Source organism: Acanthochromis polyacanthus, chromosome 20 (genome assembly GCF_021347895.1).
Source record: "Acanthochromis polyacanthus isolate Apoly-LR-REF ecotype Palm Island chromosome 20, KAUST_Apoly_ChrSc, whole genome shotgun sequence".
Classification (NCBI taxonomy): Eukaryota; Metazoa; Chordata; class Actinopteri; family Pomacentridae; genus Acanthochromis; species Acanthochromis polyacanthus.
In genome coordinates this window covers 18637294-18664561 of record NC_067132.1, presented here as the reverse complement: position 1 = coordinate 18664561, position 27268 = coordinate 18637294, and the positions used below count along the sequence as shown (strand labels likewise).

At 39.2% G+C, this 27268-nt stretch overlaps 2 protein-coding genes across 4 annotated transcripts; one reads left to right on the top strand and one right to left on the bottom strand.

Moving 5' to 3' along the window:
* Positions 1-210: 210 nt before the first annotated feature.
* On the bottom strand, positions 211-12043 carry mybl1 (v-myb avian myeloblastosis viral oncogene homolog-like 1). Of its 2 annotated transcripts, none has more exons than XM_051940563.1 (16): positions 11627-12043; positions 8851-8950; positions 8568-8639; positions 8278-8370; positions 7299-7519; positions 7009-7207; positions 6836-6910; positions 6417-6527; positions 5353-5592; positions 4868-5260; positions 4602-4741; positions 4410-4524; positions 4210-4326; positions 3989-4093; positions 3177-3371; positions 211-2980 (listed from the first exon to the last, which is right to left on the bottom strand). In XM_051940563.1, the coding sequence occupies exons 1-16, from the start codon at positions 11647-11649 to the stop codon at positions 2855-2857; spliced, it is 2325 nt and encodes a 774-aa protein (XP_051796523.1). In that variant the 5' UTR covers positions 11650-12043; the 3' UTR covers positions 211-2854. The 2 variants fall into 2 exon arrangements, with proteins under 2 accessions (XP_051796523.1, XP_022067064.2); XM_022211372.2 differs by having other exon boundaries at positions 4868-5242.
* Positions 12044-14606: 2563 nt separating this feature from the next.
* On the top strand, positions 14607-27198 carry sgk3 (serum/glucocorticoid regulated kinase family member 3). 2 transcript variants are annotated; one of them, XM_022211367.2, is made up of 17 exons: positions 14607-14829; positions 20306-20483; positions 20667-20750; positions 20967-21039; positions 21153-21228; positions 21375-21450; positions 21732-21781; positions 21908-21965; positions 22327-22410; positions 22505-22636; positions 23004-23116; positions 23986-24022; positions 24473-24559; positions 24863-24958; positions 25113-25268; positions 25440-25529; positions 26263-27198. In XM_022211367.2, exons 2-17 carry the CDS (start codon positions 20406-20408, stop codon positions 26431-26433), a joined length of 1461 nt encoding a protein of 486 aa, XP_022067059.2. In that variant the 5' UTR covers positions 14607-14829; positions 20306-20405; the 3' UTR covers positions 26434-27198. The 2 variants fall into 2 exon arrangements, with proteins under 2 accessions (XP_022067059.2, XP_022067058.2); XM_022211366.2 differs by having other exon boundaries at positions 21729-21781.
* Positions 27199-27268: the final 70 nt, after the last annotated feature.

The window sequence follows — 27268 nt, the reverse complement described above, 5'->3', positions numbered from 1 at the left end:
AGGATTTCAGTTTCCTGAAGAAACTGACTTTCAGGACATCAGTTTTTGGCAACAACTCTGGATGTTGCCACGCCTGCTGTGAGCATGTCAGAGAAACTAAAGGATCATCAGAAATCTTTATTATGCTGGAAATGCCATGTAACGTACACTAATTTGTACAGGGGCACTTGGCAGACCATACGGAAACACGCAGACACAGGAGAGTCAAAATGCCACAGAAGTCATGCAATAAATGCATTTATTTTTCCAAATTAAGTACATGGTTACAAAGACAGCTGGCAGGATTTCTATGGTACCTTGGTTATTATTTCAACTGAAAATGCTACATAAGAGAGCACAAGTGTTACATCTGTGATTCACCCTGTAAATGAAAGCAAAGTCCGGCGTCTTGTGTATTGCTCATGCGTAACTATAGTAGAATATGGTAGGTGCTACTATCCTGTAAATGTACTTAATTCCCTCACAACCTATGATGTTACATGGCCAAGTGTTGTTAAATACACATATGATGATGGACTTAACAAATGGAATGTACAAACACAAGTCAAACCAACAAACAGAACAGAACATATGTCACAAATATATACAGATTAGACACATCTCAGCCACCAGATTCAAATACAAATGGCCTATATGTATGTTAGTCAGGCTTCTGTCACGGACCATATTCTTTTGATCTTTCCACTTGAGCTCCCTGACAAGATTCCCTTCTTATTGTCACTCAAATGCTCAATGCGGGATAATCCAGATTATAACTAAAACTGGATGCACTAACACAAGAAGACCATTTATAGCTATAGTGTTAACTCACCAGATTATAGAAAGTTTGTGTCATGAATCAGGCTGAAGCCATGGAAGCACAAGCAAAGGCTTTCTGTCTTTCAGAATCACGCCCAAATTCACATGTATTTACATCAAAATGTAGGTATTTTGTTCTTATGCAGCATATCTAAGAATAAAGGAGCAGATAAGGATTTGGGATCTTGCTCAATGGCATTTTCAGCAGGATATACGGAGACAGTGGCTGCTGCAGCGATCAAATGTAGATCTTCTACTAATCAATCTGCGTTTTTACCCACAGCCAAAGTGTTCATGTAGTGTATGTTAAGTACACCTTTCTGCAGCCAAACAGGAGAAAAGAACATGTTAAAAAATCAAGCAGCATGAACTTAATGTCAGCATTCATTACAAAATGGAGGAACACACACGCAAACACACGAGTAAGGACGAGAGCTACATCATGAGAACGAGCAAACGTTTAAAATTCAAACGATGAGTAAAAAGTGCAATTTGTCTATGATTAGAGGTCGGAGATGGAGTCCTGCTACCTAACAGCGAAGAACACATTTGAAGTTAAAAAACAAAAACTCCTATCTATATGTTACAAGATCACACATACAACTACACAATGATTATTTGCTAGATCTTGCCTCATCAGGAAAACAAATTAACATTAAATTAGTGGCAGTGCATGTTCTTCTAAGTTGGAGAAATGAAACTGAATGGTAGCCCAATCATGATTTTGAAAGAGAAAAGACAATATAATTCTTCAATAATTTCTCTTAAATGTCTTTTTTTAAGAAATAAATAAATTAGTAGACATTAAATAAATAAAACCTACAGCCTTCACATAAAAAGTAAATCCTTCTCAACCAAATGCTTGTTGTTGTACACTAATGATATGAAAATGTCAGCATCAATCGTCACACACTGAAACATCTGACCAAAGCAATGGAGACCATTTCTTCTTTTAATACAGACTGAACTGCTTTAGAGCAAGTGAGAGTTTTTAGGCTGTTTTGTCAGCAAAGTTAAGCTTCTTAAAAACTCACGGTGTCCGATTTATATTAATATCTAAGCTTTAGAGCTGTCAGATAATAAATAAAACAAACAGAAATAAACATTAAGGTACCCTTCCATTTTTGAGGTTCTGACACATGTACATTGCAATGAAATACATTCAACTGATGTCGCCACGGACGCTATGGCCTTGGAAAGGAAACGCTGTGTTGTTAAAAAGAAAAAAAGAAAAAGAGATACTATCACAAGTGCTATCCAGTTTGCCCTTTAAAACACTGCTCCTTTCTCAGCAGCAAAATCAACTCAGTAGTGCAATACTGACAGCTTCTTATTTCCATCATCAAAACTTCACATCACCGCAGACAGGTATTCTCAGCAACACAGCACTGCTGTCACAAAAAAACACACAACTGCATTTGTTGTTACTCGAGTTTGAAAGCGATGGTTAACATTATATTTTGTAAGGTATGTGTCTAGTTAAAACCCATGGTGTGATTTTGAAAGCACATGGGTGTGAGTAAAAAGCTACAAAAGTTTCGTGTACGTGGTTTTTATCTGATAACAGCAATGGGGCAGTTCAGCAAAACAAGCTGCAGGAGATACACAATAAGTAGCGTTACATCATAAAATGTCTTTCTTGTCATTTAAAAAATATATTAACAACATAAAACCTTGAAGCAGCCGCTGCTAGTAATGCACACTATTTCTATAGCGTACTGTATGTGCAGGTTGATTCAACACTACAGACTGGTGCAGAAAAATAACTAGCCTTTTAGTGTCTGTACAGAACTGCTTGTGTAGTCGGGTTTCGTTCGTTCATGATAAAATACAGGCCGAATAGACAACTTCTCTGAACGAGGGCAGTGACCTAGAAATGTGTTGAAAACAATAGCAGCAGCCATGCCTCTGTGTGGACGTACTTGGCAGTGCATTCCTGCTTCAGAAGAGAAATAAAATCATTAGTCTTCACTGGATTGTCTCTTACAGGATTCAGTGGAGGCTTCAGTTGTTGGACAGATGTAGTGCTGCCTGCGGAGCGGGACTGGGGACGGCTTTAAAGCACGAGGGCCCTTGAGGTAGAGCCGGACGATGGGTAGGGATTCAGGTACTGACGAGCCTGTTCTGTCATGATCAGCTGGTCCTCTGTCTTCCCATAAACCACTGCTTCCCACTCACTCACCTACAGAGAAGATGAACAATAGACACTGTGATTAAAGCAGCCTTAAGTAACACACAACCACATTAATCAAATTTACACCTATATATGCTCATTTGATAGAAGCCTTGATAGTAAGTGTATTTTTTTCTATACTTTATAAATGGCACATAGAAACACTGAATATATTTCATGCAGGTTTAGTCTGGCTTCAACATACCTGGGTGGTGCTGTGTTTCGGCGCTTTGTGAGAGGAAGGCAGCTTCTTCACCCGAGGGCTGGTAAAGCGTTGAGGATGAATGGAGACCCCTAATGAGGACTCCTCTTTCACTGTAGTCAAAGAGCTGCTACACTCCTCTTGCTCAGGGATCGGGGTGACCAGAGAAGAGCTCGTTATCAGACTTTCATCTGTAACCTGCAACATGACATTCAGTGAATGGTGTTGTTTTAAAACTTTGCAGCCCCTGACGCCCCAAAAAAACAGTGGCACACAAACGTTTTGTGTGCAGGCACTAATAGGCCTGTCTAAACAACGGCACCAGAACAACAAAGAAGAACACAATGATCTTGTCAACTCGAGTAATGCCACAGCCGCCCTGCCAGTACTGAGAAAGAGCAGCAGACAAAAAAGTACATGTATAATGAGTATCATCGTGAACATCCAACTTTAGTTTTTCTAACAGTTACAGATAAAAATAGGCTATTTCCAATCATTTAAAATGTCATTTTTGCATCATCTGGCGACTCCCCCTCAGTGTCTAATAACTCTCACTTTGACTGACCACAAATTTAAATCAAATACCTCAAAATGTAAAATATATAACAAAACATTAGAGACAAATCCAAAGGCTAAAAAAGCAGCTCAAATCTGCATTCATAATCAATCAACACCTTCCATTTATGCAGTTGCATCTTTTAGTTTTTCTGTACAACCACACATTACGACTGTTAGCTACTGATCTACTCTTTAATGTACTTTCTGATCCCAGTTGGATCTGAACTATATGTTGAAGTGATATCCGAGTGACTTACCTGCGCATCATTGAGCTGCTCTTGAAAGAGTTGCTCATTGAGGCTGTCTTTCTCCCACGGGTCTAACACAAGAGACTTGCGCACTTTTCTGGCGGGACCATCCATCTGAGTTTGACAATCCAACATTGCAATAACATTAACAGGTGTAACTGTAATGTTTGCTAAAGCAAGATAGTAAGTAAGGAAGTTGGGGTAATGAAAGATGTCCATTCATTACATACATTCTGCTTCCAGGCCCTGTAGTCTGGTTGGACGTCGGCTCTGTTAAAGATGTCTGTTCCAGTTTCCTGCTTCAGGACTTCTCGAATGTCTTCTTCTAGAAATGCCAAAGGCTGTGGCTGCAAAACACAAACAGGTGAGTATGACCACTAGAGCAAGCGGCCATGTGGTTAGTTGCTTACACCAAAATTTGACAATTTACCTCCATCTTCAGTGGACCATGCATTTTCTCCTGGGCAGCCAAAGCATTTTTGAAGGGCGTTGGTGTCCTTGGTGTTGGAATCATGATGGTTTTACGGAATTTAGGAGTCCTGGAACTACAAAAATGTCATTATAATAACTTTTTCAAAACTGTAACATCTTCTAGATTGTTTTTTACTGATAATGTATTTACCCATCATTCTCTTTCTGGTGCTTCGGTGTGGTTTCTTTCTGGAGGGGCGTGTTGAGGAGGCACCTCTGACCACACACAGGAGTTGAGGTGAGGGCAGGGTTATCTAAATTCAGATGCTCCGCTCCTGATACGTTGCAGAACTGGGGAAACAGACAGACATGGCATATTAACGACAGGAATGACACAATATCAATTAAAACTACTTGAAACAGTCAGCTGAGGTGAGAATTATCGCATTTGCAGAAAGAGAAGTAGGTTTGATTTACTCGTGACGGTGTAAACGGCAGTGACTTTGTGGGCGTTTTCTTGGGAGAGTTCGAGATATTGTCCAAAAAGGAGGAGCAAGTCCTGTCACACAAAGGAGATGCTTCTCCCCGCTCTCTTCTCCTCCGCCTCCCAGTGGATGCCTGGGGTGGTTTGGATGAGTTGATGGGAGTCAGGGAGGTGACACCTCCAGGACCAAACTGAGCACAGTTCCTGTCATGGCCTGAGATGGCAGTAGGACCACTGACTGTGTAGCCCATTGAATCGTAAGTTGTCTGCTCTTGCAGGACAGTGGTGAAGCCTGCTTGGTTGTGCCGGGTAGGCGTTGCTGTTTCCGACAAATCAAAACTGGCCACATCGCTCCATGCAACAGGGTCCTGCAGAGCAAAACACATCTACAATAGATCTTTAATACATTCATAACATTTGGTCAACAAATTCAGACAGAGATACATTTGTTCTCCGTTTTGCTCCTTCTGTTACTCACTGAATCAATGAGCTCCATGGTCTCTGCAAACTCTGGTATGGTTTGCAGGGTGGAGAGCACAGTGCTGGCCTCTACAGCCAGGAATTTGCTGGGGGAGACAGGAAGCTGTGATGGAGGCCCCTGTGGGATCTCAGGGCCCCTCCAGGCTCTTGTCTCCGCTGGCTCCTCCAGGCTGCTGCTACTTGTGGTCAGATTGTCATCTGACACACTGTCTGACCAGGCAGAGTATGGCTCCAAACTCTGAGGGACAAGAGGGAAAGAACACTAGTGTTAGATCTCTGGCTCCTGAAGGAACTAATGTCTGATTTGATGGTGTGAGATTGGTGTAACATTTTTGTTCATTTGCATCAGTTTTCAAATAAAATGTGTGGAAAAAATACTGGCGATACTACAAGACATCAGGCCAGTCTTGATCACTAAATGGTACATTATGAAGTCAATGACTGTGAAGAATGAGGTAATAAATGAATGTAGTGGATGAAATGTGAAGTCAGTGTCAATGTGGACAGAACTGGAACAGAAGAGACAGAATGCCGGGGTCAAAATCAAACTGCTGGCTGAGCATGAGTTTGGTGGGTGGGTGAGGACGAGAGGGGATGAGGGAACGGGTTCATGTTTGAAACTGTAGTAATGGCAGAAGGTAGGGCGACTACCAAGCACAGCTTCAGGCCAGTCTGAGTAAGTAGCAAGATGATGAAAGTAGTTATACAGCAAAACTACAGAAAATGAGGCTACAGGCTCGCATACATGTGCGCCATTCTCGTTTTCACATGTATACACTGCAAAAAGTCCATCATGTAAAGTCAAGTAATTTTTTTGTTGAACAACTCCATAAAAGAGATTTTAAATTGTTTTCAGTGTCAGTATCATTAATCAAGCCAGATTTTGCAACAGTAATAAACGTAATATTCTTTATCTCATTCTAATTTGATTTTAACATTCAATGCTTAGTCAAATGTTACATTTATCATAAAAATGACCCTTTTTACAGTGTATGTCAGCTACAAACACACGCAGGCTATGCTGACTAAGTATGCTAACACACATTGGGAGTGTGTTCTTACACATGAACCTCTGCACTGCATTTGTCGTTGGACTTCATTCTCTGCTGACATAAGCAGCAGCTCAAGCTCCTTAATTCTTTGCTCTCTGTCCGGATCAACCAGGCAGGATGGCTGGAATAAACAAACGTCGGGGAAGAGAGGTCAAGAGGAAAAGAGGACAGAGTTAGGAGACTTAAGAAAACCAAGAAAAAGAGACAAAAAAACATAGCAAATTTACACATACAATATTTATGGAAGAATTGAAATGTACCCCCGTACATCTGTTATTGAAAGTTAGATGAAAATAACAGGACATTCAAGTATTTGATTTGAGGTCCAGAGTTAGCAATCACAAGTATGACAACAGAAAGACCAGAAAATAAAGTATGTGAAAAGTTATCCCCATTTGCATGCATAGAAATACACATAGAAAGACTTACTGATATAAACCCTGAATTTTCAGGAAGACTGTCCATCATGTGTCCATTGTGAGGATCATATGGATAACCAGCCATCTACAACACAGAGCATCACAATCAAGTAGAACTCGTATAGAGCACAAATAGAAGCATTTAGAAAGTCATATAGCATGAAAGGCAGATTAAAAACAGACCTGGTTGGGTACTGTCATAGGCAGAGGACTGCGGTCACAGTGCTGTGATTCTGTTGGAGTTGGAGGACACGGTCTGTTGTGGCGTCTCTTCCCACCTGCAGAGGAAGTGAAACTCTTGCAGCCATCTTGTAGGTACCCCTCATGCTCCACCTTTCTCCTCATGGTGGAATTCCAGTGGTTCTTGATGGAGTTGTCTGTCCTGTTGGTGGTAGAATTATTATTTTTAAGCACGTTTCTTGTTTCCTCATTCAAACTAAAAGTACAAATCTATGTGTGTAAGGTTACATTACCGTCCAGGAAGAAGCTTGGAGATTTCTGCCCAGCGGTTGCCAAGCCGTTTGTGGGCTTCATAGATTATTCGATCTTCCTCCTGAGTCCATGAAGACTTCTTCACCTCTGGATTGAGGTGGTTGTGCCACCGTTCACGGCACTGCTTCCCAATCCTTCCCTGGAGGTGCTTTGCGATCACTGACCAGCGCTTGGGTCCATACTTGTGCACCAGGTCAATAACCTGCACCAACACCATTACATGGAGGGCATTTAGTAGTGGTGGGACATTTTGTTTTCATTTTCAAGTCAGTAATCTATTACTCACACCTTGTTGCATATTCCAGAAATGTTCTCTGTCGCCATTTATTTTCTGAGAGGATGATGTAAGCCCCCAATGGATTTATACAAACTACAAGCTTTCTCATTCATACAGCAGTACTAGTGTTTAGAAAACCTTCACTGAGGCAGCAGAGCTTGTTTGGCCGTTTCCATCAGTCCTGAAAAATGTTGTGACGTCATTGTTGGCAGGCCAGGCTGTTACTGATAGCTTTGTGTTTCTGTTATGATGCCAACATTTTGGAGAAATGAAACATCATTCTTGATATTCTTCAACAATAGTGATCCATTTAAGGAATGCACTGCTCATTTAAGAGCTGCGGAAGATATTAGCGCTTCACTCTGCACTAAAAAGGGCTGGGCGCTGAACTACTGACTTGGAAAGTCTGTGTTTTTATTAGCAATTACGTAGTGGAGCACTGACTTCACAAAAAAAGGAAAAGACAAACTTCTTGGCGGGAAGTAACTTTGCACAAGCGCACAGCCTTGTTAGTCTGAAGGTAGGATACATTGCACATTGTGACATTTGCGTTTGCATTGTGTTCTTTCACTCAAACTAAACTGCTCTCTGCACTCCCTGCAGCTTAGCTCTGTCTCCCCTATCATTTACCTATTTTCTCATCCCTTTTTCTCCCCAGAACAGGAACTTCCAGCTCATCTTACCTTCTGATCCTCCTCTTTTGTCCAGGGACCTTTCACCAGCTCCGGGTTGAGCACCTTCTGCCAGCGGTGCTGACACTGACCATCTGTCCTCCCCTGTGATCGACACACAAAGTGCAACACCTCAGTACACCACACCTCCACCCCACAGTTACACCTACTCTGCACGGCTGTAAACTAATCTGTCTGTCCAGTCACAGCCCTCATGACTCAAAAGCTAGCTACTGAAGTTAGAAAAAGCAACAGTTTCTGACTAAAACCAACTACACAGTATAGATAAACTATATACTTACTGGGAAAAAGTTAGCAATTAATTTCCAGGAGTCAGTTCCATGCTGCTCAACAAGCTTTTTCAGCTTTTCATCCTTAAAATGGTGACGGATGGGAAAAGAAGATACAGAGAGAATATAAGGTCTCCAGCAAAAACAAACCTGCGACTATTTAGGACTATTTAGAAGAGGATCATGTACATAAACACATTCCTATTTACAAGAAGATAAAATGCATGATATGGCATGCAGTGTCTCAATTTCAAATTCTTGGTCCAGACCTCACATATATCTCTGATGAACTTACCTCATCTCGTGACCACTTTACTTTGCACAGTGTCTTTTTATCTTTGCTCTTCTCTTTGCTCTCTGGATCTGTGGAGTACAGCTCTTCATCCTCATCATTGCTAAAAACACACAGGGTAAAAAGGGAGTGAAAGAAGAGCAGACGTTATTAATGTTAAAGATATTTTTTATTTGGGAAAGGTGTATCCAGAGATTACATCTAAATTGATATATTCATCTGCAAATCTATGTTTAGAAGTGGTAACTCTTATTTCATGGTAAAAGAAATTACTCAAGAAGGGTGCAACAAGCTTAACTACTGCTAGCAGAGGAAACTTAGGCTCTGAGTGGAAATTTGAATTATCTTGTTACTTGAAGTAGGTCGGCTAGCTCTTCAAATGAAATAATTAGTCACTGTTAAAAACATCAGCTGCTAGCAATCTTATGTATGCAGTGTGCATTCACACATTCTATTGAGACCAAACGTGATCAACCAACCTGGTAAATGCTGCTTGCCAACTGATATTACAAAAAAGAAAAAAACAGCACTGACTTTGAACATCTTAATAGTACATTCAGTCTACAGAAATTCAGCATGTTGCTCTAATACTAAGAAATAAGTAAAAAGGTAAACAAATGAATGGAAAAATTGGTAAGTCAGGCCGAGGGGTTTCATTACCATTAGGCAATAGCACATTAGTGTTATTTAGCCAGATTTTTGACAAATGATGTAAGAGTACAAAAAAGAAGCAACATTTAATCTGCATACAAAATGTAATTTCCAATGACACAAAAAGTTCACAGGTGCCATTTTACTTTTGTGTTCCCATATAACCTGCTGCCAGGCAACACTTTCTTTGTGGTCATGGGGCCGACTTTAATAAATGGAAGAGAAATTAAATTCCCAAGCAGTTCCCTGGAGCTGCTACCATACCGCAGACCTTTACAGCTGCACATACGGGAAAAATAGTGCCTTCCTCAGGATTTCTATCAGAGTGTGGATGAAAGGTCTTCTTGAGTGTGCAAACTTGAATATGGCAATTGAATTTTGGTGTGGTCTGATTCCCTCACTAGAGCAAAGAGTACTGTGAGCTGAGCCTGGACCTATGGTTGAGCAGAAAGGAGGGGCGTAAGGTGACTGGAGGAAAGAGGCATCAAGAGGCTCTTTCACTTCCAAACGTGCATGAGTGTGTGTGTGGATGAGGTGGAGGAGGTGTGCTGGGGTGTGGTCAGAGGAATGGCAAAGCCTAACGGTTCAGTTGTTCAAAAAGTTTAAAAAAAAAGTTAAAAAAATATAAAAAAGAAGAGACACACTTATATAACCTCTTTGGCTTTAGTTAAACATGTGATTTATGGCTTTATTAACTTTTGAAATAATGTGAAAAACAAATGCCTCAGTTGAAACACACAAAAACAAACAAGTATCAGTGTGCTAGGCATTTATGACAATGTTTCCTGTATTAGGAAGGCATGATCTGTCACATGCAGCTAATAGGATATTGTTAGATTCATGATGTGGAAGTCAAACTCTGAGTTGTTGTAACTGCAAAAGAAAAAACACACCCATCTCTTTCAGGATGTGGAATAGGGGAAGCATATGTAATGGAGATGAGACAAATACTGTTGATTTATGATAAAATAACACAAACTACTTACATCAAATAACATACTGGTGTATATATCATTGTAATCAGTAATAAACTTCCAACAAAAAAGTGTTGATTGTTGATCAGTCTGTTCATATGAGTTTTTTCAATTTAAGTGTTTAGTTCATAAAATGCCCAACACAATATTCAACAACCCACAGTTTCATCTTTAGACTGCTTGTTGCAACAGCCCATAACCTCAAAACCTGCGGTGTATCAGAAAATCCTCATATTTCATAAGTTGGAACAGGAATGTTTGGCATTTTTCCTGATGAATGACTAAAATCAAATTCAAACTTAATAATAATCAATATGCTGATCAAATAATTAAACAACTTATGGTTTCCAAATTCCTCATACATTTCATGTTAATTTTTACTTTATTGCAACTACAATTATTACTACGGTAACTTACCTGCCGCTGAATACAAATAAACTGTGCTCTGTCTGCCTTGTTTTGGTTTCTTTGTACCTTTTGATCTTGGTCCCTCTGATAAACAAGGGCCTTCGGAAACTTCTAGGTACTTTTCCCACCAGCTTTATTTTTTCAAACCACAGACCAATGTATATAGCAAGGTATAATTACAGCACACATTTATTTGACCTAGTTTTTAATCTGTTATCTTTTCACACAACAGAAAACAGAATCTGAGCAGCAAATAGGTTCAATTTATTCCAACTAATCTGCCAAAGTTGTCACTTTTATGTGATGTGTTCTCAGAAGCTGCTGTTACATAACAGCTGTTTGACAATGAGCAGCGCGCCTCTCATTCAAAGGAAATATTACCATATTCATAATAAGGCTTCCAGCAAACTACAATCCATGCCTAAACACGTGTAAAATGTATAACTTTCAACTCATCGTATAGCAAACGAACATATTTTCAGGCTTCTGGTCTGCTGCTAGCAACCAACTATATTTAAGTATTCATTAACTACCCTTCATAAATCTCAAAAATTGACCTTGTCACAATGTAACTGCAGGTGCACAAGCAATGCACGTAATGAAAGTGAAGCCAAACAGTTTATTCACAGTACTGATACACCTTTAGTTATTTTTGCTAGAGGTGCATAAACAGACGGCTAGCCACACTGATAGTGCAACAACACTGTATTATCATTGTTATTATTGGCATTATTACTGGCACCTACTTGCGTGTTTTCACGTTGTCCATGACAGCCGGTAGGACGATTGAACCTTTTCAACGACGTTGAAACACGAACCTGTGCTTGTCAGTTCTCTAAAATCCCACAATAATAGTTGCGTATCCATAGAAACCGCTGTCAGTCATCGCCGGTTCCTTCTTAGCAGCTAGCTAGCAGTGTTGGGCTAGCCAGCGAGCTAACTTAACGTACAGTACATAACTTTACGCTCTCTCGGTAAAAGCCATGTCCACTGCAGATAATGTCTTTCCAGAGAAAGGCGGCACTGGGTCCTCTTCTGATACGTGCTTCCTAAAAGGTAATATCACAAAATAAAACCTCGCTGCTAAACTGGAGGGACTCGTACATGACTTTCATTAGTCCGGACTGTCTCTATCATTATCGTTCTGCTCTGTGCTTCTATGATTTTTGTCCATCCCGCCGATTCTCGCGCCCAGCCCTCTGCGCAGGCGGCCTCGCTCCTGATTGGTCAGAAATGGGGCTGTGAAAAGAGGAGTCGGCGCTCGAACCTGATTGGTCAAGAATGAGGCAAAACTCGCGTGTAATTGGTCGAATTGCTCGCCGGCTTTTTCGCTTCATTGGTTAAGAGCTTCGAGGAGGCGGGCGTTAAATTAGACAACTGTACTGACACCTTCAGCAGAATGGATCTTTTCATTAAGGCGGTGGTGGCTCGAAGCAGGGTGCGGGGACATGTGGGGGCCTTTTAGGGGGATTGGGGGGTTCCAGGCGGTTCTCAGCTACATATTGCATTTAATATTTGCAGCTAGGATGCATGTTTTGCTGCCGTTAACTACATGTTCATTCAAGCACTAACTCCTTTTAAAATTTCTTTATAAAAAAATAGAACACTATACTAAAGCACTTTGTACACTAATTGTACCACCTTATGCATTTTCTTCATCAGATCAATCTATTTGTATTGAAATGATACACAGGGTAATTGTGGTACCTCGTAAAAAACAGAAATAAGTCATATTTCTACATATATTTGTATTATATTTGAATTTTATAGTTGCACCCATCAATGAAACTACTGCAGATAACACAATATTTCCTTTTACCTCTGACAGGCGGCTCTGCACACAGTGTTTTGCTGACATCTTGTGGACAAATTCCTGGTTTCTGCACAATGGTTATTGGTTTCATGCAGATAATTATTAACGCTGAATATGTGTTTTGCTCATACGCTATCTTATGTTAACATTTCCATAGATTGTATAATGAGAATGTAAACAAAAGGTTACTATCTCTCAGCCCGGTTTCAAGTAGGTAGGTCGACTAAGGGCATTGCCTTTTTTCTTTGTTTTTTTTAATGTGGTAAGTGGTAACAATGCGTCTGTTTGGATTTTGAAAATAGATATTTTTATATCAAGCACTGCAAGTTCACATTATATTTGCTACTTTAGTCTATACGCCTTAACCACAATTATCAAGTTTAGCATTCTGACACATTATCTCAGAAGAAGTCATTGAGTATTAATGTATATTGCATAATTGTGCCTTTTGATTTATTAATACTGTTCTGATTCTTTGTTCTTTGCTGATTCTTTTTTTCCCCTGACAATTAAAAGCCGTACAATTATCTCAGGGCAAAACTAGGATGGTGGTGGTGATTTTTCGGGTATCAGACACGTCCTGCTTCTTCCCTGTAGGTGACACTGTTTAACTGTTTGACTTCTCAGTGTTGTCATTCCTGAATGTAAAATTAGCTGTGCTAAGCAGACCACAATGACACAAGCAGGTACTTACTGCGCCTTTAAAAATAAAAGCCTGCATTCAGTTATTTCGAAACAATTATACTGTGCACAGAAACATTTCAAGATATTTCCAAACTAGAGTAACACAAACAAGTGAAACCATTTTAAACAGCTGTACTTCCTGCTGTCTTGTGATTTCATCTCCCAACTATCTTATACAAAGAATAAGGACATTTCTAGAAACTCAGATGATTTGGATATTCCTGTATCAGTTTAATTGGTGTACAGAGGCATGAAAAGTAAACATGCATGTCTTTTCGGTGAGACGTATATGAAGATGACCATATAAATGGATTGATAGCCCTGTATATGTAAGCAGAATTTAATTATTGTTGCTGGTTTTTAATTAAGCCATGGTAACTTATTAGATGATGTCATGTTCTGCTCTCATCACTTAAGATGCTCGAGTAAAACGTAATATTTTTTTAATCTAAAATCTTTTGGAGAACTGGTATAAAGTGGGTGGAAATTGAATTAAAGTACCTCAAATCTGCTCTTCTACAATATTGAAGTAAATATAAGGTATTCCGTCTCAAAATTGAACTGTCAAACTATTCAACTTTATATAAAATACCACAGTGTTTAGGGACATACAAAATACACTAAAATTGAAGTTCAACATTTTTAAGTAGATATAAAATACCTCCAAACTGCTTTAGTGCAGTATTTTGGTTAACGCAAAATATTCTGCCTCAAAATTGAACTCCTAGAGTATTTAAGCTGATATAAAGTACCTCCAAACTACATTAGTGCAGTGTTTGAGTAAATATAAGATACCTTAAAATGTAACTCCTACAAGTATGCAAGTAAATATAAAGTACTTAAAAAATGAGACAGACTACAGTATGTATATAAACAACGTACCTCAACACTGACCTCCTAAAGTATGCAAGTAATTACAAAGTATTTCAAAAGTGCACATCTATATCATCTTATCTCTATGTATTTATGTTATTATAAAGTACCTCAAAATTGCACTCCTTTAGAATTTAAGTAAAAATAAAATATTTTAATTAAATCTTGTACTCCTACAGTATTTAAGTACATTCAAAATAACTCAAAATTATACTCTTCCAGTATTCAAGTAAATGTATCACATTATACTACCTGGATTGTTTTCTGTCATTTTAATTTGAAGCGCAGAACCGGAAGCTCATCTGTACATCATGTCCGGTTTGACGCTGCTTGTAGCCCTGAGGTCCCGTGACAAATTTCATTGGAACTTTCTACGGCCAGGAAAGACTGATGTTTCCTGCTTCTCTCACTTGTCAGACGTTTATGAGCGGCGAGAGGGTTTCAGTTTGAGGCTCTTGGGGCTTTGTCCCAACCCAAACGGGAATAATGTTCGCTGTGCTGACATTTTAAAGGCTGTAGAGCGAAACATCCCCGCTGGAACCGCGAAACTCGATGAACTCCGCATCAAAATACTGTAAGGTACGTGATGTTCATGTAACAGTTACCTTGTTCTGTTCTTGCTAACGTAGTGTTGGCTAGCTGTGGGGCTGTATTTACCTGCTTTACTAAACTCACCAGCATACTACGAAGCAAAACAGCGTTTTTTTGATAATACTAGTTTTGTGGTAGCTATGACATAACTTTTTGTCTTTGAAGTCAACACTAAACAGAAGTTCAACCGAAGAAAACTAGCATAAAAACAGTAAAGTTTGCTATTTTGCTATGTAGCCTTAAGACCAGCTTAGAGCATCTTCGATTTTACCGTATTGTTTACAGGTTGTGTTATATATGAGGGCTTGTTAGAGCATGCAAAACATTTCGTGCGTGTCAGTGTTTTATTTAGTTGCTCCTCCCTCTGCCGCATTTTTTTCCTCGTCTAGAGAAGGTATGGAGTTTTTTCCCCCCACTGAGAAGTTGTACCAACAGGCCAAAATATACTCCCTGCCCAGACTTCAGTGCAGTTTATACCCCGGGGTGTGACTTTGGCAAGACCAATTCATACCCCTAAAGAGCAGATTATACCCCACACATACAGACACAGAAAATATGCAAGGATACAGCATTAAAAGTCTTTGATTCTACACACCGATGACCCCATTTTAATCACATCAATGCCCTTATAAACTAATCAAGTCCAGACTACAATGCACTATACAAATTGTGATTGGTTTTGCTGGGCTTTGTTGATGGATTTCTACATGTAAAATGTACAGTACTGTAGTATCCCCAGTTTTTCTAATAGTTTAACTTCTTTACTATAGATGCTGTATTCCATATGATAAAAGTGACAACAGACTTACTATATCGTAGCACAGTTGTACTTCTTTCAAACACACAATCAGCAATAATGTCCCTGAAGTGTTGGTGCAAGTCTGTACTGATAAGATATATGCTGCTAAAAGCTATCACCCTGTCAGACATCTAAAGGAGTACGGACAGTGCAAGAATATGCAGAATTATTGCAAGAGGAATAATACCTTGCTGTTTCAAAAAAAATCCTTCTGATCGTGAAATAGTTGATAAGAAATCTTTGTTTTTATCGTCTCTGACATCTAATGTTGATCGTCTTTGTTTGCAGCAGTTTGTTTATTTTAAAATTTACGCTGGAAAAAGCTCTAGACTATGAAAGTTATGTATGAAAAACACAAAGAGTAGGAGGGTACAGCCTGGTCTTACCCACAACTCACTCCAAGCGTTAAACCAGCTGAGGTTATTTCATACAACGTGGTAAATTTTGGCCGACCCACACTATACCCAGGCATAGTTTGGCTGAGGGTTACTGCTACACATGTGAAAGTACATGCATAGCCTCAGGTGAAAACCACTGTAAGCTCACCAAATGGTTCTGCCAAAGTAAAAGAGAAGTAGCCAAACTCTCTTCAGTGCTGTTTCTGTGTTGGACTTCAGAAACTGTCAAAATAAATCCACACCTTAGAGATTAGTTCAGCTGCGTGGTATGCCCAGTGGTAGTTTTTTTTTTCCTTCATATTTGCAGTGCCAGGAAGGATTCTTCTCTTGATGATCGTTCTCTATATATTTCCTTCTCCTTTGTTCTACGCACAGTATTGCTGCTATGAGTAAGTCTTCTTTTCTTTTGCTGTCATTTCAGGAAGTTCACAGTTCGTTTGGTGCTAACAGGTGGCTATGAGGAACATGTTTTGAATGACAGAACTAGTTCTCACATTAAAAACAATGTGAGAGTGTATTTAATAGGTTTATTTGCAAGGTTTTTCCTGCACAGAGGAATGTTTGGCGCTTCCTAAAGAAGTTTTAACCAGCACCGAAATACTTAGAATTAAGAATGAAACAATTATGTTAATTGGGGTTTCATTTAATCGAGCACAATAGACATTTTTAGTATGAAATGGGCAGAAATGATTGGAAAATGTGTAGATTTTTGTTCAATAACACAACACAGACACAGGAAGAACCCTGACTTAGATCTGTGGCAGTTGTGGTGTAGTGATTCAAACTTGAAAATCAACTTTAATTCAGATATGACATGTAGAAGCTGCAAAGAAGCTGCTTTTTTTTTTTAGCATCTTGCATTTTGTGATGTTTCTGATTTTCTTTGGCTGATGAAGCAGTCATCTTGCCAGTGCATATGTTCATTAGGACTTCTTTGTAAAAGGAAGTCAGCAGACTGTGGCCGTCTGTGAGCTGTCTGGACCATCAGGTTAGGGCGAGAATTTGGTCAAAGGCTGAGGTCGGCTGCACATAGAGTTGACTGAGTCCGTGCCCCTCAGACTTTTCCAGCTGCTTGCATAACAAATATTCTTTACATTTGTCTAAACCAGATAGATGTACACATTTTAAGGCAACCGGTGGAAAGTTTTACATAGAATTAAAAATAACTGGTCTACTTAAAGGTTCTAAACTGTGTTCTGAAATAGAATATCTTCCTGTTCAGACACTGGATAAAGACAAACAGGTCAATGTGTGGTCATACCTTCAAATGTGTCTGGGTTGCATGGATCAGTTCTTCATTTTATTAGTCGACGCACGCTTGATTGAGCTTTCATGTCAGATTTGCCATGCGAGTGTGACTTCTGCTTTGTTTTCCGGCTAAAAGTCCTTGACACGCATGATCCAGAGCCACACACGCAGCAGAAATAACATCCCCATAGGATATTCAATGGCAAGGATGTGTGTCTGAGCAAAGCAGGAAGAATGCTATTTTTGATCCTGTGTAGTAACCCTGCATATTTTTGCGTGTCAGCACAAGTTAATTCATGTTGCGGTGTGCATGCAGGACATGCTGGGCTTAAAATGCGGTGAGGAAATGTGCTTAACATTAATCTTGTGTTTTTTTTTCATACTCATTCTGTCTCCCGAGCTTTGTTTTAAATCCCGATAACAAACTTGACCATGTCTGTTTGTGGGTGTGGTGAGCAGCAGCATTCCATATGTAAGAGTAGCAGTGTCAGCTCAAAATGTATGTTGCACTGGACGGTTATAGGTAATTTCCCACTCAACAAAAATATTTCTGGAATGTTAAAAAGCGGGTCCTACCCACTGACGTACCGTCATTTAACCGTGAAAACAGGCACAGATGTGAGGCAGCTCAGGAAGGTGCCTGGCCATTTTTGTGCGTAACACACACTGTTGCATAAAGTTGAGGTTTTACAAACACAAGAGACTGAATGGTTTCCTTCAAGATTAGCTGATAAAGTAGAGAAGCCAAAGGAGGGTGATGGTGCTGGTGTCCTGTCATGATAGTGTTTCTAGGGTCAAGTTTTTAATAGAGCTGAAACTATAAATCACTTACTGGATTAGGGCCCAACAGGTAATTATTGAGTAACTACTTTGATAGTCGTTTTCGGCCCCCTGTTTTCTGCCTGCAGCTTCACAGATACGAACATTTTCTGCATTCATGTCATTACAAACCGAATACCTTGCTTTGTGGATTGTGGGCGTGGCATAATAAGACACTGTAAACACCACCTTGGCGTCTGAGAGACTGTGATGAGCTTTGAAGACACTAAACAGTCTATGCAGAATTAATTGTGCATTACAACCATAGTTTTAACAGTTTTAGAATAGGAGGAAAAAGAATTGTGTGAGGTAAATGTTAATGCTATTGGTCTCTTTGTTGTTTGTCCTAATGAATGTGGGTGAAAGTGAAACTAAGAGAAAGTTGAATGTAGTAACAAAAGAGAAAGAAGGGCTAGTGATGAAGAGGGCATTAAGGTCCCTCTGACTGCACACATGCATTTTAAAGAGGGCCGCTCTTTTTACCGTTCGCTCAACGAAACGTGAGCAGAATGACTCATCCCTTCAGGATGCATTCAGGATCAATATGCAGACGGACGAAGTTGACACAAAGCCGGTTCTCCGTGTGTTTTGAGCAAACAGCAGTGAGATTGTGGTTAGAAAGATAAAAAACAAAAACAAAAAAAAACTACCGAACAAACTAAGCTGACCTCACTAACATCACACAATGGACAAGTCAGAGCAGTGGACAAAGAGCTTTGTTGTAATACAAATAGACATTACATAACTCACGGTGAAGGATATGCCTCTGTGTATGCAGTTGAGTTAGATCACACAGTACAGAGTATGTACAGCACACAAAATGATTGTTGAGCACATCCCCAGCTAAGTTTAATACATGAAACAGTACTGATTGCACTTGATTATAATTAAGTTATTAGATGCTGCCATCCCTCTTCCTTATATAGTGTCTTTAGTGGAGAGAGTTTATTCCACCTCAGCAATGATCTTCATTCATTTAGCTTATTATGTTTATTTTTTTTTTGTGTTTCCAGCCTGCAAGACCTTTCTAGTGACCAAGACAAACCAGAATATCACATGTTTGAACAGCTAGTGTGTGAGTGAGTGTTGTTTTGTAAGTGTTCATATGTTAGAAGGAGGAATGTGAGGTGAATGCATGTGGAAGATCCTACATAGATATACTTTTATTTCTCAAGTAGCGGGTATAGCTTCACTAACAGCAAAGCAAAAAAGTAGACCTACAGAGTGCTTGACTAATTTGTTCTTCAGTGACATTTGTCTCTTCAGGTGTTACTTAGAGATTAGTCAGATGATAGCGAGGATGTGGCTTTCATGCTCAGAGGAAGGAGTGAGTTAACTGGTTGCCCAGGAGGAGGGAGGCTGCCTGCTGTCATGCTGCAGCTCACTGACCCTCCTGTTGTTGTGTGTGTACTCTCACTACTCTTTTCCCTCTTTAAGAATCCAAAAGGACCTCTAGATGACCAAAAGGGCCTTTAAAGGCAACAACACTGAGTCTTTTTTTGGAAGGTACAGAGTTAACCTTTCTGCTCAGTGGCTGTTTGTGTCTTTAAATCTATGCCCTCCAAAGAAAAAGAAAAAAGTGTTTCATTCTTGGCAGAGTGAAAACAGCAGCAACAGTATCCCGACCAACACAGGGATCTAAAACATGTCAGAAATCTTGCTAATAAAATGTCCATTGGTTACAACAAATGCAGTTGTGCTGCTACTAAGTAACACTATTTATAAAGGGATCTCAGTTGAGAACTTGAGCATGTAGCTGTTCAAAAACTCCCCCTAGTTAGAGTGAATTTTTATTTTACCGGGAATGAAGACATTGGCATGAAGTGTGGGACTTGCAGGCAAACACCTGGTGGCCAGGTGATTGTTTCTATCCCTACCAAGCATGGCATGAAAAACGCAGCCCCCTCAACCTTGGCCTGAATAACTATCAAGAAAACAAACGGGTGGAATAATGGATGAGCTACTATAATAAATTAAAGCCGATTAGCAGCTCTCACAACTGATCAACAGTCAGCCAGGCTACATTAACACTGACATCAAAGAAATACATTAACAACGTAATTAATAAATAAAAGCTGCTTGTGTGGTTGGTGTCAGGGATGAAGGTAAACACTGTAGACGGAAATGTGCAGAAAGCAGAACAGCACCAGTTTCACTTCCTGAATAACAGTGGTTTATTCTCTTTTCTCTCATGTGGCAGTGACCCAGGATGGAGATTGGCCAGTTGTGTACTTGAAGCCTTATCCTGGAGGACACATTACTTTATGACATTGCACGTTTGACTGCCGACAGGCCCCAAGATGGAGGAGCAGTCCAGTCTCCCCAATGTCAGCATACCCTGCCACAATGAGCAGAGGGACAAGAAAAAGCGCTACACAGTGCGTGCATCTCTTAATTCATGTTGACTTTGTGGTAAAATTAATTGTGCAAATAATCAATTCAGAGTTTGGTTTTCAAGAATTAATGCCTATAAATGTTACTACTGTAAAACTAGCATACAATCATATTAGGATTTGATACTCTTCTTTGTGTTTACATCAACTCTCATTGCTTTTTTTTAGGTTTACAAAGTGATGGTCACTGTTGGACAACACGAATGGTTTGTCTTCAGGCGATATGCAGAGTTTGATAAACTCTACAACATAGTGAGTGGTAGAAAAGCATCAATTTAATTTTAAATCCAAAGGGACAGCTAACACATTACACTAATTCTGTTAATGAACAATTGGTTCTTTTAGTTTTTGATTTACTAGCTTGTGTGTCATGCTGTTCACGTTCACATTTAGAATAATTACAGACTTGTAGCCATGAGCTTTTCCAAACCCTTACATCATTTTCTCTGTCGTCCTCTTTTAATGAAGTTAAGGAAACAGTTTCCATCTATGAACTTGAAAATTCCTGCAAAGAGGATATTTGGAGACAACTTTGAACCAGGTAAGTGTTTGCACTTTGCCATGGCCATTAAGGTTGACATGTAAAGAAAAAACATGGCTTGATCCATTTTTTTTCCTAGTGTTTTTAATACAAAATATTCATCTCCTCTAAAGAGTTCATCAAGCAAAGAAGAGCAGGGTTACATGAGTTTATTAAGCGAATCGTGTCTCATCCTCAGCTTTGCAACCAGTAAGTGTTGATGTTTTCGCTGTTGATATATTACATTATCTGTGTATTATTGACTTTATAAAGATGAATTGTTTCAAAGATGTGAATCAGAAAAATGCAGGTTGGCCAAATGTGTTTAACTGCTTTGTCCGTCTCAAACTTCACAGGCCAGACGTGAGGACCTTTCTACTGATGGACAAAAAGCAACACTTTTCAGATGCCTCTGAGGATGAAGATGACAAAGTAAGTAGCTGATCAGTGTTGTGTTTGTTCAACAGTTTGTGTTTTTCTTGATTTATAGTTTTGTTTTCGCACTGAGTGAGTTACTGTCAGTGGATGTGGTGAAGTCTGTTTTAATGTCCAGTTTAAACACTGATTCTAAATACACTGTACGTGTTACAGGTATGTTTACATATATTACAGAGAGTCAGTGTTGCTTATTGCGTTAATGTTCTGCCTCAGTTTCAGCCTTTAGTTACATGTTGGTGGCTAATCTAGATGATGTTTTCTTGGTTGTTTAGCAGAACAGCTCTACCTCCAGAAACATTAACCTGGGACCCTCTGGAAATCCACAGTATGTCCACTGCACTTTTTGGGAAAACATTTTTATACAAAGCTCACTGCCTTTTCAAACTTTGTAGTTGTACAATCACATACATGTTCATATTGGCAACACTAAAATTATGTCATTTTGTTTCAGTGCCAAACCCACAGACTTTGACTTTTTGAAAGTCATAGGAAAAGGGAGTTTTGGGAAGGTATGTAAGCTATGTAATGCTAGAAAATACATTTGCTTTGTTTTCATCCCACGGTTAGACACAAAGATAGGTGGAAGTGATTCTGTGTTATCTGAAGTATTGTCTTCAATGTAATACTGTATTACACAGAAAGCAGAAATTGCAGAAATACATTGAGAAATACGTTTTTGTTACCGTTTAGTTGCATGACTTCAGATAAGAAACATTTTGAAATGCGTTTGTTGTTTTCTGTTGGGGAAGCAATAAGTTTTAGTTCTCATGTGTCGGCCTTTCCATGTAGGAAGTGAGATCAGATTGGGATTTTCTTTGGTTTACTACACTGATGCAATGCTAATCGTGCTTTGTCGTCCATGTGATGCAGGTATTCCTTGCAAAGCGAAAGCATGATGGAAAGTATTATGCAGTCAAAGTCTTACAAAAAAAGGTCATTCTCAACAGAAAAGAGGTAATTTTGCCGTAAGATGTGACCCTAATAATATTCATCTTTCAGCATGCGTTTATTTATAATAATGCTCTTTCTAAATAATTTGTCTGAACAGCAAAAACACATCATGGCAGAACGCAATGTGCTGCTGAAGAATGTGAAACACCCTTTCCTGGTTGGGCTCCATTATTCCTTCCAAACCGCAGACAAGTTGTACTTCGTCTTGGACTTCATCAATGGAGGAGAAGTGAGTTGTTTCAGTTTTGTGACAGGAATGAGTCACAAGATGAAGGACAGCTGAGAAATGCAGCGATACAGGATACTAAATGGCTTTAAATGAAATACGTCAGTGCTGTACTTTCACTATTTAACACACCTCCATGTGTGAAGTTCATTTTAGAGATAATGACATTACTTGGAAAGAATGGCTCTTGAGTGTGACTTCCTCTCTGGATCTCCTCTGAGTGTGATCAGCCTTTTTAAAGCTGCCATGTGAGAGTGACTAACTACAATCTGTGTCCCTGGAACTGTGTGTCTTGCCCTTCTGAACAAGACTACAAAGACCTCTGAAAAAAAACTGATCAGTATTTCTATTTTCCACATCTTCATTTCAGCTTTTCTTTCATCTACAAAAAGAACGAACCTTTCCGGAGCCCAGAGCAAAGTTCTACATTGCTGAAATGGCAAGTGCACTGGGGTATCTGCATTCTCTCAACATTGTTTACAGGTATGCTGGTGGTTCATTTAAGTTTGTGAATTACTGTATGTCTTGTCAGATAATCAGATCCTAAACATAGCTCAATGCTAGAAAATGTGAAAAATGTTTACTGAATCGCACATGAAGGTTGACTGACACACCAACATGTTTGCTTGACATAGCTAATAATATGTTTCTGTTAATACAACATGGCTCAGATTGCAAAAATACTCTTATACAATCTAGGGTTAAAGCTAATTTTTTTTCCAACATACACCCCCTGTCAAAAGTTTTAGGACTTTTCTCATTCAAATAAAGTAGAACCTGTCCTACAACTTTTGACAGGGGGTGTATCTACCAAATTTGGTACACACATGCAGCACATCAGGATGAACAAAAAAGTCAGTGACAGCCACATTCCAAACCCAACAGGAAGTGAGCTATTTTGTGTTGAATGTTAGATTTTGCCCATTTTTCATTTTTTTTCGAGAGCAAACTCCTCCTCGGGGGAAACTCTAATTCACCTTAAATTCAGCCAGTACATACTGGAGGCCTTAATGATCCAAAGTTATTAAAATCTTTTTCCAAAGTCAAAGGACGTGTCCGTGGCGGCCTCTGGAATTTTGATCCTTCGCCATGAAATTTCAAATGCTGTGTAAATGCCCTGAACATGCTTCTAACTGCCTGAAACTTTACATGTATGATCAGAGTCCTGCTCTGATCACATCCATATGATGAAATACACCCCCTGTCAAAAGTTGTAGGACAGGTTCTATTTTATTTGAGTGAGACAGTGTCCTAAAAATTTTGACAGGGGGTGTATGTGTTTGAGTAGTACATAAACAATAATGTGTCTAAGTAACTGATTAATAACTGTATTCACATTCATTTCATTCCAGAGACTTGAAGCCAGAAAATATCCTTCTTGACCATGAAGTAAGTGTTTAAATTTGTTTCAATTTTCCATTTAAACTCTAAATATCCGTACGTGGCACTGGATACAGTTTTCTCACTCAGGACATTGTGTTGACAATGTGGTATTCATTTTTGTGTGTGGTGCATCACGATATTCTAAACCCTGGCTACAGATTTGTTACATAAAACCACCCCATTTCCAGCACACGTTTCATCCTCCTCCAGCCATATTCATACCACCAGCGTTATTTCCAGTTCCAGCTGGACATAATGCGTGTGATTGGATTAGGTCGTACTAATGATTTTCCTGCCTGGCCTTATTGAGAAAGTGAGGGAACGGTGAATGGGGCTGACAGAGCTACGCTGCAGCCAGCATTCCTGGACAACAATAGAATCCTCAGTCCGTGGGGATAATGAGCTGCTTGTGTGGCACATGTTATCTAAAAATGTCCCTGTGTCCTCTCTTTAAAGGGGCATATCGTTCTGACGGATTTTGGGTTGTGCAAGGAAGGCATTTCCCAGACCGATACCACCACTACATTTTGTGGCACACCTGAGGTATGGGTATTACTGTGTCTGCTTGGTGCTAATTTCGCAGCAAAGAAGTCTCAAGATCAGTGTCAGAAATCTAATAATCATTGAAAGCCTTGTTGGAAAAGTGTGGTTAATAATTTTACAAGTATGAGTGTCCTCCAGCTTGTTATACAGCTGCATGTGTTGGGTATGAGTCATATTTTCCAGACATGAAAATGGGCTTTTGTGATCAAAAATAGTACCTGATAAATGCTTGGTTGGTACATTTTAAACCAAAATAGCAAAGTTAATGCCATATTATTATGTTTGTGTGCTTCTTGTGCCCAGTACTTGGCTCCAGAGGTCCTGAGGAAACAACCGTATGATAATACAGTAGACTGGTGGTGTTTGGGTTCAGTCCTGTATGAAATGCTCTTTGGCTTGGTGAGTTTTCACTCTGGGCTCTCTTTTCCATAAATAACTCTGATTTGAAAATCTGTACTAGCACTAAATGTTGAGTCATCTTACTGTGCTGCCACACCTACATACTCACTTACATGATTCTGCTTGTCTGTTTTTTTAAAATGTAATGTTTTAGCCACCATTCTACAGCAGGGACACTCACGAAATGTATGACAACATCCTGCACAAGCCACTTGCGAAGCGTCCCGGTGCATCCAGCCCGGCCTGGTCCATCCTCCAGGGCCTGCTGGAAAAAGACGGCACACACAGACTGGGGTCCAGGGATGACTTTGTAAGTGTGATTATTTAATGTGCTTTCTCTGTCTATGTACAGCAACCTTTAGCGCCCTCTGGTGGTCCACATCTGTATGTCATGTCATTACTGCTAATGCTTTACAAATTTAGGAATTCTACTATGAAATCCGTGTCATTATATTAAGGCTGCTTTGTTTTTCATTTTCAGAATGAAATAAGATCGCACAGCTTTTTCTCTTCCATCAACTGGGATGACCTGGAACAGAAGAAGATCCCTCCCCCGTTCATACCCAATGTGGTAAATACTTTGTGTCATGCCCACTAATTAGAACTTCCTGAAAATTCCACACGTGACTTGACTTCACATGACTGCACTTAAATTTCAAAGAAATGATTCACACTGACTTTTAGGACAGAATTAGAGAAAGTTGTTGTTTTTAATCATGTTTATCCTTTTTTGTGACTTTAACAGAAGTCACTATTGTGTGTCTGCTTAATCCTGTGCAATTTAGTTAAAGCAGAAATGTAATGAGATTTAGTAACAAAAACCACCTGTGTGAGCAAGCAGAGGCTTTGAGGATTTTGGTTATTATTTCATAGTGTCACCTGTACAATAATATTGCAATAAAATTCAATACCATTAGCCACACAGCGTCAAGTATGGTACATTTAAGTGGACTTCTTTCTGCCACATTTCCAAATGCTTGAAAAAAAAAGTGAGATTTATTGCATGGTTATTGTTAGTACACAATCTACTAATTAAGTGCCTTTATTATACTACTACTGCTTGTTTGTAGACTTCATTTCATGTAATGAATTTTGGTGTTTCCTCTTATTAGGCCTTTGTTTGGTGGTTGTTAGTTAACAGCTCATTTGGAGTTCCATAATTTAAGTGGCTTTTAGATATTTGATTCCTTGTTTTCTGCCATTTAAAAGCAATTAGAAATCATGACAATGCTTTTATGTTACCAAAGTCATGTGTATGAATGTATATGTTTACTTAAATGCTCGTTTCCCTCTTGGTTTTACAGAGCTCTTACTGTGACATCTCAAACTTCGATCCCGAGTTCACTGAAGAGATGGTCCCCAACTCCATCTGCTGGACTCAAGAACATTCCATAGTCAACGCTAGCGTCAGGGAGGCCGATGACGCTTTTGTGGGCTTTTCTTACGCCCCGCCTTCTGATGACTCCTTCATATGAAACATTCCTGATGAGGTCCTCAAATGCCTTAACCATTGTAACTTTTTGAGACTAAAGGGAAGAATTTATACCGTGGATTAACTTGTTCTATGAAGCCAAAGCAAGCAGCTGAGAAGAAACTGCACTTAAAAAAAATAAATTTTGGTTGGAACAAGGTGGGCCAGAAAGTCTTCTTATTTTACCTATTTGTATTTATATAAATATATATATATATATATATATACATAACAGATGATATTTTTTAAAAATTGAGCCTGTTCTCTATTAAGTAAATTTCTGGTGTTTTCTAAAGTGAGCCTTTACAAAGCCTTAAATTTGTCCCTACAATAAAATCATTAAGCAGTTTTCTGAAAAACTTGAACAATTCACTGGACTTAAAATGAAACCATCTGACTGTCAGATGGAACTGGGTTTGTCCATGTAATTACTGTAAAAATAAACTCATGTATCATTCATATTAACAAAGCTGGAAGTAGGGATTACTTGAGAGAGGCCACTGAATACAGCATTACGGTGTATAGTTCACATTTGTAAAAAGGCAAAAAAACGACTGTCCTCTGCTTCTTCTTTCAGTATGCCTTTGTGAGCACTGATTGAATTTTTTTTTTTATTGGATTGTTTGTTTTTGTTTTTTGCTATTCTTCGCCTTAACACGTTTATTCATATTCAGAAGTTAGAAATCCACGATGCTTTTCTTCGCCTGGCAATTAAAGTAGGCTGATCTGTACTCCTGCATAATAATAATAATAAAAAATAGAAAAACTGTGTCTGTGTTTAGTTTCTGTGTATATTTTTATATATATAAAATTTTGATAAATGACTGCACTTAATTGCA